Source organism: Nymphaea colorata, chromosome 8 (assembly GCF_008831285.2).
Source record: "Nymphaea colorata isolate Beijing-Zhang1983 chromosome 8, ASM883128v2, whole genome shotgun sequence".
Classification (NCBI taxonomy): Eukaryota; Viridiplantae; Streptophyta; class Magnoliopsida; order Nymphaeales; family Nymphaeaceae; genus Nymphaea; species Nymphaea colorata.
Window position 1 is genome coordinate 10883919 of NC_045145.1, and position 12883 is coordinate 10896801.

Genomic DNA, 12883 nt, shown 5'->3' on the forward strand with positions numbered 1-12883 from the left:
TACTTATATATGTAGATGACATAGTTCTTACTGGAAGTTCTTCATGTCATATATCTCATGTTAAGGAAGTATGGAAGCAACAATTCAAGATGAAGGATCTCGGTGAACTATAATAGTATTTCTTAGGTGTTGAGCTTGATAGAAAGGGTGACACATTAATTCTTATGCAACACAAATACACTCTTGATATTTTGGACAGAGCAAGGATGACAAATTGCAAGCCCATAAATACTTCTAGTATTCCCAACACAAAATTGAATGCCTCTAATAGGAATGATACATACTCAAATCCTAGTTTTTATCGAAGTATAGTTGACATGCTGCAATATCTCACTTTTACACACGCCCAAACATAGTATATGTAGTGAATCAATTTTCTCAGTTTATGCATGCACCAACAGAAGGACATATGGATGCTACTAAGTACTAAACATATTTTGCGTTATCTGAAGGCTACTTTTGGGGATAGACATGTCTACACAAGACAGTCAACTGATTTGAATGGACATACCATTTCCACCTATATTGATGCATATTACGCAAGTGATCCAAATGATAAACGATCAGTTTCAAGTTATTGTATCTTTCTTAATTTCAATCTTACTTGTTGGAGTAGCAGGAAATAGTGTGCAGTTGCCAGATCGAGCATTGAGGCAGAATATAGGGCACTGGCTGCCGGTACAACTAAGCCTGGGCGCCGGGCCGAGCCGTCGCCGGGATCCGAAAAACAGCGTGCAATTGCCAGATCAAGCATTGAGAAAGAATATAGGGCAATGGCTGCCTGTATCATAAGCCTGGCCACCGGGCCGGGCCGTCGCGGGGTACTCGGTACCCGGCCAGGCTCAAGCCCGGGCTTGGAAAAATACTTATCGGGTTCGTTTTATCGGGCCCAGCCCGACCTGCTACAGCCTGACTCACTAAAAAGAAAAATAAAGGCTAGGGTTTTTCATTTATCAAATCGGGTGTGTTGGTCGAAGGCAACAGAGAAGGAAGGCCATGGGGAGTGAGACGGAGTGGAGATTGTAGGAGATGGGGAGTTTGCCGTAGCCAGCAGAGAATGGTGGTGGGAAGTGGTCGGCGAAGAGGACGCCGGCGGTTGATTTTGGAACTATGGTGAGCTTGACAGTGTTGGGGGAGAGGAGACGGCTGCAGCTGTGGTTGTGGTTGGGGGGATGACCGGCTTCCATTGTTGTTTCCTCTGGTGAGTCCTTTAATGATGACAGATGCTTCTTCATCTGACTTTCTCCTCTATCTCCTATCATTTTAGCAACCAAGAAAATGGGAAAAGAAACAAGAAAAGGAAAGCAACACAGGGAGAAAGAACAACGAAAACCGTAGAGTGTTCTTCCAAAAGACGATGAAAAGCAAGGGAGGAAAGAACAACATCAAAAATAAAATGGAAAAAAAGAGGGGAAAAGATTGAAAAGTGGCTGAGAGACCCTTCACGGCAGCAGCAGGAGGCCAAGCCTGGGCGGCCCTACCCGAGGGCTGGCCCATCAATAATCGGGCTGGGCCGGGCCGGGCCTCGGGCATAATCTTAAGCTCGAAGCCCGATACTTCATGGACCCGGCCCGGTTATGAACGGGTCGGGTCTCGAGCTGGCCCGAAAATGTTAACGGGCTTCGTTTTTGAAACTTTTTTCGGGTGGGCCGGCCCTACGTACAACTCAAGCTTCATGGTTGCGTCATCTTCTTGGGGAACTCTCCCTTCCCATTGCTCAATTATCTCCATTTTGTGATAACCAAAGTGCGATCAAGATTGCTTTCAATCCCATTCTACATAATCGGACTAAGCATATAGAGATTTATCAACACTTCATTCGTCAAAAGGTTGAGGAGAACGAAATTGTTCCTACTTATATATCCATGTCTCAACAAGTGACCGATCTATTTACCAAGGGTCTCACAGGGCATCATTTATGAGAATTGAAGAACAAGTTGTGCATGATCAAACCTCAAGCACAACTTAAGGGGGGCTATTAAGATATGATTCATATCAAGTCAGACCCGACCCATCTTCACCACATGCCACACATAATGGATGGTGGTATATTTGTAATTTTTATTATTGTTTTGTGTATTTACTTGTAACACAAATTAGTATATATCAATGACAAGGGGCAGGCACCAAACCCACGGCCCTTTCTCTTTTCTCGAGCAGCTTGTTCCTGTCTCATCTTCTCGCACCTCCTTAAGACTTCATCTGGTGGTTTGGTGATATACATCAAAATCTTACAGCGCAGAGTGGCGTATCCCAAAAAATTTGAATGCGAGGGTGTGGCGAGGGTGTACATATATATAATATTTATTTTATTTATAAATTTATCTTGTTTCTTAGCTTAATCTGTCCCTTTTTTCTTTACTTTTATTACCTAAGTCACACGGACGCTACAAAATGATTACCACACCCATGTCGACACGACTCTGTGCGCACCCAACACAATTCAACGAGTTGGGTGCTGCTAACTGCACCCATTCATTTTCGTCCATTTTAGACATGCATCCGATTTGCGTTTGACTCGAGTAGGGTGCGGTCAAACGGCGTTAAGCCTATTGTTGTCCTTTTTCGATATTTTTTAATTGAAATTTTTTTAACATTAAAAAGAGGGTTTAGGGCACGATCGTATAGCCTCTTCCCATGCAGTCCTTCCGTGTTCTCCTCCCTTGCGTGGGTTTTGCTTGTTTCACTGAAACATCCAGAGGAATGGAAGGTCATTTCCGGTGACTGAGGGGGTCGAACAACGGTGCGACAGGTCTTCAAGTGGAACAGAAGACTTCTCTGCCCTATTTTAGTAGTATTATCGTTTGCATCTATCTCAACCCTATTTCCGGCAAAACGGCTGGTTTTCAATCGGTCTCTGGCTTGATTCTGCCATCTTCACTTCCTCATTGCACTCTTGAGTTTGTATTTCATTTTGTTCTGTCACCGATTCAACTAACAACTCATAGCACAGGTGCTTATAATTTTTTGTTTTATCCTTAAATCAATAAATGTTCATATTTGACTGTTAGTTTTTTTCACTTTCTTAGTTTTGTGTTTCATTTGAAAAAAAACGTGAAAAACAAAAAAAAAACGCGTTTTTCGCATTTTTTCGTGCTTTTTTCATTTTTTCATTTTTTTAATGCCAACAGTTTTTTTTTCATTTTCTTTTTTTTTGGTTGCAAATATACTTATCTTTTGATGTTTGTGACTTTGTGTTATTATTTTCTCACTTATTTTATTTGTCCCCATTTTTAGTTTTTTTAATTCAAAAAAATACCGTTTTTTTCTCGCATTTTTCAACCCCGCCGTATTATACCCCAAAAAAACCTCACCATTTAAAACTCTGAGACGTTATTTGTGACTATTTATAAGTATGTAATATATATGCTCTCGTTTTTGTTGTTTGTTACGTTGAAACGGTCTTTCTTTATCCATGGGCTATGAGTTTTGATATATTGGGCATATACGTGTTTATAGAAGCTTTGATTTTCGTGCGTTACCCATATTGTGTAGAGTGCATAGACTGTGTATACTCTTGCTACAGCGCCACACCGCCACACCTAAATTTTTGGGGATGTGCCGCTCTGGCACTTGCACCTGCACTAACACCCGCACCCCACACCTATGTGACATATTGTACATAAAGAAAGAAAGGGATAGAGAGAAGAAGAAAAAAATAGCAAATATTTTGAACATGCATAAGAAAGGATGTGGTTCGGGTGTGTGTCGAAGCCGCACTCGTACCAGCACCAACGCCATGTCAACACAGGTGTGACCCCATTTTTGAAGATTCTGTGTGACGTAGTTGATGAATCTTTCTTGGGACCCCTTATGTGCTTTGATGTGATGTTCATTTCCCTTTCCAAGGCTTTTTCTTTGCTTTTCTTTTCTTTCCATACATACTTCCAAGTTTTTTTCATTAATAAAGGTCATAGGCCTCCCTAGCACGTGTTTTAATGGACTCTCAAAGGTAGCATCTTTGATTATGTTTTGTAGGTGAAAGGTAAGGAAACATGGCTTTGCTGTTTCCTCTAGATTGTAGTTGTGACCTATTTTCTGCTGTCTAGCAAGAATGTGGTTTTATGGAGATACTTTGTGAAATGTGCTTATTCCCCTCCCATAAGAATGCCAACAAATCTTCTTCGAGTTTAGCCATGATGACCAGCGAAGAAGGACAATGGCCACATGTGTCTAATATACTTAGTATATATTCATATGGATGGTTGAAGTCTTTGGCATGTAAAAAAAATTATTGCTAAGATACTAAGCTATTGAATTACCTCCCACCTTGGATATGGTTGTATTGTGAACCACCAAAATACCTACCTGAGCTAGATGATGTATGTGTATTAACTCATGCATTTCAAAAGTCTAAAGATGCAAAAAGTTAATAATCACTTCATTCATATGCATAAGCATATTTATGTTTAATATCATGTCATATTACTATAACCACATGTTATGGATGCTATGGGTTGTGTTGGTATTTACAGCAGTTTTTGTTATGCTTTATGCATGCTTTGGATTGACAAAGCTAGGGCAAGGATTAAACCTATCATAGACAAACTTCATGTCTTGAGCCCTATAAAACAAATGTCTCACATTAATGAACAGGAACACGAGAGATCTCGAGAAAGAAGCACATCACTGGTAATGAATGGCAAGCGCTTGTGCTCAACAAAATCTCTCGCATGACAGTTTCCACCTGGTGCTAGCACCATCTTCCCCTAACCGGGTGGGGAAGTAGTACCGACCGATAGTCCCCGGCCACCTACCAATCAAAGAGGCAGGGAGTCCGGGAACTCGTCAAGCTCTTACGGAATCAAGGTTTGATGGATTGATGGTCAGCTAGTAGAGGAGGATCAGATATCATGGCTGGAGGCTTCATGGTGACTCCAATATTTGGTTGTAGAAGACTTGAAAAAAAAACTTTAGCTTCAAATTTTCATTATTTAGACTCTTCTATTTAATTTCTTAAATAATGTACACTTTGATACAGTGATACTGCATTAATTTAAATTAAATGAATGGTTTGTTTTTGTAGAAACACGCAGCGGAAGAAGAGAAGAAAAACAACACAGGATTTACATGGAAAACCTCAGAACGAGGCGAAAAACCACGGGGAAGCTCTAACCTAGGAGCAAAACTGCAACCCTAGGAGAGAGAAACTTAATTCACGTAATCAACAATTACAATAAGTGATTAGAATAAAAAAGGGAGGAAAAGAGACCCGCCTAGGGAACCGAGCCCGTCCTCGGTTCCCGTGCCCATGGGTACAGGGTCCATATCCGGACCCGGTTCTCTATTGCACGGTATTCTAACACTCCCCCTCAAGCTTGACATACATGTCAAACATGCCAAGCTTGCTAACATTCTTTTCAAATTGAGATGTACATAAGGCTTTGGTTAGAGCATCTGCAATTTGATCTTCAGACTTCATATAAGGAAGGATCAACTCCTTTGAATCTATGTGCTCCCGTATGAAGTGGCAATCTATCTCCACATGTTTGGTTCTGTCATGCAGGATGGGATTATTTGCCAGGTTAATCGCAGACTTATTGTCACAATACATTTTCATCTTCTCTTCAATTTCAATTCCAATATTTGCTAGAAGAATCTTTAGTCATAACATCTCTGTAACCCCCATAGCAACAGCCCTGTATTCAGCCTCAGCACTGGATCTAGAACAGACCTCCTGCCTTTTACTCCTCCATACCACCAGGTTTCCCCCTAGAAAGATGCAATACCCTGTGGTAGACCTTCTGGTATCCGTGCAACCAGCCCAATCGGCGTCAGAGTATCCTTCAATATTAAGCTTGTCCTGCCGTGTATACAGTAACCCTTTACCTGGGTTATTCTTAAGGTACCCCAACACTCTTTCTGCACTCTTCCAGTGACAATCAGTAGGAGCATGCATAAACTGACTCAACACATTTACAGCATAAGTAATATCAGGGCGAGTAAGAGTAAGATAAATAAGCTTACCAACCAGCCTCTGATACCGTCCTTTTCCTTCTTCATCCAGGATGTTACCAGTTTTGATACTTATCTTTGTACCTAACTCCATTGGAGTTAGAAAGGGCCTGCATCCCAGTTTACCTGTCTCTTTCAGGAGGTCCAGAGTGTACTTCCTTTGGCTCATAACAAGCCATGTCTCTGATCGAGCAATCTCTATTCCCAGATCTTTAAGGTCAAATTCAGCAGCTAACCTCTCTCTCCTTCATCTTCATTTTCTCTTCTTCATCATCTCCTGTGACAATCATATCATCAACATACACAAGAAGAATGCTCACCAGGCCACTTCTATGTTTAATGAACAGGGTATGATCACCATTTCCTTGTTTGTACCCATTTGTCTTCATTACCACCCTCAGTCTTTCAAACCATGCTCTAAGAGACTGCTTTAGGCCGTACAGAGCCTTCTTGAGATGACAGCATTTTCCACTTTGAACATATCCGGGAGGCATGCTCATATAGACCTCCTCCTCTAGATGGCCGTTCAAGAAGGCGTTCTTGACATCAAGCTGGTCCATGCCCCACTTCTTTTGCACTGCAAGTGCCAAGATGACCCTCACAGTCTTCAGTTTTGCAACAGGAGCAAAGGTTTCAAGATAGTCAATTCCGTATTTTTGGCTGAACCCCTTTGCAACCAGACGAGCTTTATACCGTTCCACAGTGCCATCAAGTTTATACTTCACACTAAACACCCACTTGGAACCAACTAAGTGAGTCCCCTTGAGAATATCGACCACTTCCCAAGTGTTGTTCATTGCCAAGGCAACCATCTCCTCTGTCATAGCCTGTAGCCATTTAGGATCCTCTCTAGCATCTTCCATACACCTGGGAATCATAGACATAGACAGAGTGGTAATAAAGCATTTGTATTCTTTACTGAGTTTTGAATATGAGACAAATCTCTGAATAGGGTGAGAAGTACATGACCTATAGCCCTTGCGCAGGGCTATGGGAAGCTCTTCATTCATTGGACTTGGTTCATTCGGGGAACTCACAGGATTGGGATTGGTCACATCAACAGTTTCAACCACATCTTTCTCCTTTCTAGTGTAAACCTGCCCAAACAAATGATCATGGGATGTGGGCTGATCATCCACAGGGCCCCTTTCCACATGACTGTCTTTATCATCTCTGACTATATCTTCCACACTGTGACTAAGTTTGTAGTCCAAGAAGTCAGTAAACTGAATAAGTTGATTTGGAGAATACTCTTCCACACTCTCCTATACACTCCCCCTGAAGAGGATTCACAGGAAAATACGCCTCATGTTCATGAAAGGTAACATCCCGGGAGACATAGATTTTGGAGGTAGTAGGATCAAGACATTTATATCCCTTCTGAGTGGAGGAATACCCCAAGAAGACAGCTTTGACAGACCGAGTGTCAAGTTTCTTGATGGTGGGACTATGATTATGAACAAAGCAAACACACCCGAACACCCGAGGAGTAAGAGGCCAGGGGTTATGAGTGGGACTAAGCACAGAGTAAGGAGTACGGCCATTCAACACGCGAGTCGGCATACGGTTGATGAGGTGGGCACTAGTGAGGACAGCATCGCCCCAATAGCGCTTAGGAACGTGCCTGTGGAACATAATAGCTCGGGTGACATCTAATAAATGGCGATTTTTATGTTCGGCCACGCCATTTTGAGGAGAAGTATAACTACAGGACGTCTCATGAACAATACCCTTGCCTCGTCGTAAGTCCTCCAGGGATTGAGAGACATACTCCCTGGCATTATCAGTACGGAAAATCTGAACAGAGGACTGAAATTGATTTTCGACAAAGGCAACAAAATTTTTGACAACGACAGGAACCTCACTGCGTTCTTTAAGCAAGTACACGAACGTACAACTGGAGCAGTCATCAATCAGAGTCATAAAGTAATGGAAACCACGACAAGTGGGTACTCCCGAAGGACCCCAAACATCAGAGTGAACCAAAGCAAAAGGACGAGTGGTTTTATTGATAGACACAGGGTACGAAGCCCTAACATGTTTAGCAAACTGACACACTTCACATGTGAAGGAGTCCATGGAAACAAAAGTAAACAACCTAGGAAACAACTTCTTAATCAACTGGAATGGGAGATGTCCAAGGCACTCGTGCCATCTCATAATGCTAGACCTGTCCTCCACGCCCGTCAACTGTCTGCTAGTGGCTGAGATGAGAGCAGAGGCAACCTGTACGGGCAGTCTGTAGAGGCCATCAATAACCGAACCAATGTCAATCTTCTTCCCCGTCACCAAGTCCTACAGGGTACAATGATCAGCAGAGAAAATTAGATTACAATTGAGTTCTTTGGTGATACTACTGACAGATAACAGATTCACAGGAATATTGGGAACATGAAGAGCATTATGCAGAAAATATTTATTTAATAAGGACAAACTCCCTTTTCCAGCCACAGAGATCGAGGACCCATCAGCCATAGAGACGCGTTGCTGCCCTGAAGACAATTTGTACTCTTGAAACATCTTAGGGTTTCCTGTCTTATGATGAGTAGCTCCACTGTCAACTACCCAATCACCAAGTAAGGGATTACCTTGATCACTTGTGACAACAAGAGCTTGGGCTAACTGAGCGCCGTCAGACGTGGAGGCTTCCTCCTTAGTAGTAGATAATCGGCTGATATAAGCTTGTAATTCCTTGATTTGGTCAGAGGAAAGCTTCGGTTTTTCAACACTGGGAGAGCTCGTATCAGGCACAGGAGGACCCCGCCCACCAGAGGGAGGACGACCACGGGTAAGCCTCTTCTCAGGATGAAGATCCCAACAAAAATCAACTAAGTGTCCCAACTTGTTACAGTGACTGCAACGTCGAATAGGACGCTGCCCAGTCCCTGGAGCACGGCTAACAAAAGCAGAGGGTGAACTACCATGACTAGAGTCAATATGCATCACTTGACAGCGTTGTTCCTCAGATTCCACCCGGGCATACACCTCCTCAATTCCAGGGGTCTCGTCACAGTTGAGAATTTGACTCCTAATGGATTCAAACTCATCACGTAGACCTCCCAAAAAAATAAAAGTGCGGTCCATCCATTCTTTCTGCCAGTACAGTTCATGATCAAAACCACAATTCCAGTCAACATTCAGATGATAGTCCAGTTCCTCCCATTTAGTCTTCAGGGCTGCATAGAAGGATGCCACAGACAAGTCACCTTGTTTAAGAGAATAAATGTTGCGTTTAATCTGGTATGTACGCAGGATTCTCTTTTTACGGCCATACATCCTCGCAAGCACAGTCCACATGTCATATGAGGTCGACTTTCGCAAAATAAGGGGCTTAATATCAGCAGAAACAAAACTAATAATCCAAACCTTAACTTGACTATCTTCCAACGCCCAAGTCGCCCATCCAAGATCGGTTTTACTAGGCGCAGGTTTCTCCCCAATGATATAGGGTAGACGACCGCGACTAGTGATCCCAATTTCAAGCGCAGCAGACCAAGAGAGATAATTGTCTTTGTTCAGCCGAATAGAGGTGACTTGAACAGGCAAATTTTTGCTCTTGGTATTGCTGCCCGTGTCAAAGGTAACATCGGTCTTGGAGGTCATCTCTTCAGCCATAACGACCACAAAAAATCCAACAGTCAGAGAATACCAGAAGAAACGAGGAGGACCCGGGCGCTGTACTTTGCCTAAAATGGAGGACGGGCAGCGGCAGAGCAGCGAGCGTTGGGCGGCGTCGGGTGGCGTCGGGCGGCGTCGGGTGGCGTCGGGCGGCATCGAACAGCGAGCGGCGTCGGGCGGCGCACTCCAGGCAACGGCGGGCGGCGATGGGACGGTGTGCTGCGACGGCGGCGGGACTAAGGGCGACGTCGGAGATAGAACTTCAGCAAGGTCAGACTTAGGGTTCCAAAAAAAAAAAAGCCCTAAATCACACACGAATGAAGAGGCCAAACAGCACGATTTTGGCTCTGATACCATGTAGAAACACGCAGCGGAAGAAGAGAAGAAAAACAAACACAGGATTTACGTGGAAAACCTCGGAACGAGGTGAAAAACCACGGGGAAGCTCTAACCTAGAGGCAAAACCGCAACCCTAGGAGAGAAACTTAATTCACTTAATCAACAATTACAATAACTATAAGTGATTAGAATAAAAGAGGGAGGAAGAGAGACCTGCCTAGGGAACCGAGCCCATCCTCGTTCCCGCGCCCATGGGTACCGGGTCCATATCCGGACCCGGTTCCCTATTACACGGTATTCTAACAGTTTTTTTATGAGTTATGATGACGACCAAAAGAAAACTGAAGTCGATTAGGATGTAACTAACTACAATCAACTGCTACTTTGTGTTTTCTATTAATGAACATTTTTTTCATATATGTCATTGGGATACATATATTATGTGAATTAGCGAATATTATTTTTTAATGTTAGAAACCTTCAAAAAAGAGTTTGTCTTATTCTATTTTCAGAATAAGGAAATCAACAATACAAGTTTTGTAGCTTTACAATTAGATGTTAGAATATAAGCACAACTACAAAATTTCCATATGAAATAATGACTTTAAATAAATTTGAATTTTTTTATTATATATACTTATATACTATTTTTAGTGTATTTAAAATATGAAAAATATATGTTTAAAGGAAAAAAAATATAAATCGACATATAAATTAGTCACACTTTTTCTCAGAGGTATTGTTTAGATTCATCCAGCCCATCCATGTGGACGAAATATTTCTAGTAAGGACTAGACAGGTTACCTCCATTCGATTGGTTGCATCCACATTGAGTTTTATAAGCATCAACTCTCGCTCCACCTGAGGATCCCTTGAGATGTCCTCAACCTGGTATGTTTAAGAAAGTGTCAGGTTAAGAAATCAAACTTTGAAAACACCAGCAGTAAGACACCATGAACAATGGACCATGTCACACAATTAACTAACTGTATATATAGTTCATGAATTCAAATCAGAAAATCATTTACAACAAACCCTGGACAATTAATCAGCTAAAGAAGCATCAGAAACAGGGTTTAATGCATATCGATGTCGAACAATAAGAGCAAGAGAGGACTATTCAATTTCAAAAGTCTTCACCAACTGCATCGAACAACTTCAGCATGTCCAAACCTAAGACATTAATTACTAATATTAAGATCCTAATCACATTCATATAACAAAATGACTCTGTCAATATTGTTTACCATTTCATCATCCCTTTTTATCAAATTTTAACTTAGGACATTCATGTTTTAGGTGTCCCATTTTACGACAATTAAAACATGTAACCTCCTCATTTCCATCTTCATTAGACCTACAAAAGTGAGGAGGGCCTATATGGCTTTATGTGCATGCCGGGGCTAGGAAGTAACAACAACACTTCCATTCTACTCCTTGGCAAAGCTCAACCTGTTTCCTTTCATTGGGAGTTCAGCAATATCGCCACTCATAATGGGAATTTTAAATTGATGAAGCAAGTCCTTGCACTTTCAAAATCAGCTCTCAAACCAGTGATAAACTTGTAGCATTTTGTTACAAGGTATGTGAAAACTTGTATACACACACACATCCATATATATATATATATATATATATAATCATGTATATATAAATTTATAATAGATATATGGCTATGGACTAATACAAATGTGTGTGTGCGTGTAATATAATATAATATAATATAGTATGCACATTTCTATATAGGTTTCTTTGTAAAGATTTTACTTCATTTATCATTTTTTGTATTTTTATGATCTTCGAGTTCAGCTTGGTCAAAACATGCTTTGGCCAAGCTGGAGGTAGCCCTTGGAGCAGGTGCAGCTCTCTTTCTTTTACTGAATTTTACTTGTATAAATATGTATATTATTCCCTGATGGAAGAAAGCTGTTTTTACCCAGGTATTAAGGTCCATTAGTAAATATTACTACGTTCTCCAATTTTCTATGTTTTCAGGCCTTAGTACCTCTGATTTATATCTATCCTTGCCTGTGTATCACCCTTGTTTGACAATTTTTTTCTACTTGATTTGTTTTTCTTAAGGACTATATCTTTTAAGATTAACCCAATAAAATTCGCGCACAGCCATTTCACCCCATAATTGATGTACTTTGGCTAGATATTTTTTATGGCCTTGTCTCCTTGTTGAAGATTTGCAATTTTTACTTGTATGTTGCACATATGTACAACATCCTTCATAGTGTGGGTCTTGTTTAAGTAATCCCAAGCTTAATGGGCATACTTAAATTTTGAGATTTGACCAACATTTGCCGTATTGATACAAGTGAGAAGGCAAGTGATGATTTTGTGGGGACCAATTTTCCACTCTTCTCATTTCTATTTCCATTATTAATTTATCCTTTTCAGACCCTTCAAGTTCTTGAGCCTTGTCATCAACAAATTGTGTTAATCACCAAATGTCAAGGATCCTCTCATTGGAAGAAATCCCATAAGAAAAGAATTCACCTCACCAATTGGCCAATGTTTAACAAGGAGAGGTTTCAGTATGCAAGCACTAAATCTCTGAACCAAACAATTGCTACCAGTGCCATCAAACAATTGATTAGTTGAACTAGGGTTGTTCATGAGCAGAGTTTGAGCCAAGCTGAGCCAGCTCAAGCTCGGCTTGCATCGAGCTCAAGAAAGCTCAAACCCAGCTCGTTCAAGCTCGAGCTGAGATCAGGTGGAGCTTAGCCGAGCTTGTCTCGAGCATAGCTGAGAGACAGTTCATTGAAAAATATATTTTCATTGGAGGAAGAGCAGGGAACTCAAACTCTAAACCTAGAGTTTGTTATTCATGAGGAAAACCATTGAAGCATCTTCCTTTTTTTGACAGCTGTATAAAATGTCTTTTACTTATTCTCTTACCACAAGCTTTAATGAGTTTAACTTTAAATGAGTTGAGGTCTTCCAAGCTTGAACTTGACTCGTT

At 41.4% G+C, this 12883-nt stretch overlaps 1 protein-coding gene across 2 annotated transcripts in view; it reads right to left on the reverse strand.

The window, feature by feature from the left end:
- LOC116258522 (acetolactate synthase small subunit 2, chloroplastic) overlaps positions 1-12883 on the reverse strand; it is a 55914-nt gene that overhangs the window by 19368 nt on the left and 23663 nt on the right. For both annotated transcript variants that reach the window (XR_007574052.1, XM_031635697.2), the window contains exon 3: positions 10717-10800. Coding sequence is in view for 1 of the 2 variants with exons in the window: in XM_031635697.2 (XP_031491557.1) it covers positions 10717-10800 (84 nt within the window). In the remaining variant the exon portion in view is untranslated. The remainder of the gene's footprint in view (positions 1-10716; positions 10801-12883) is intronic.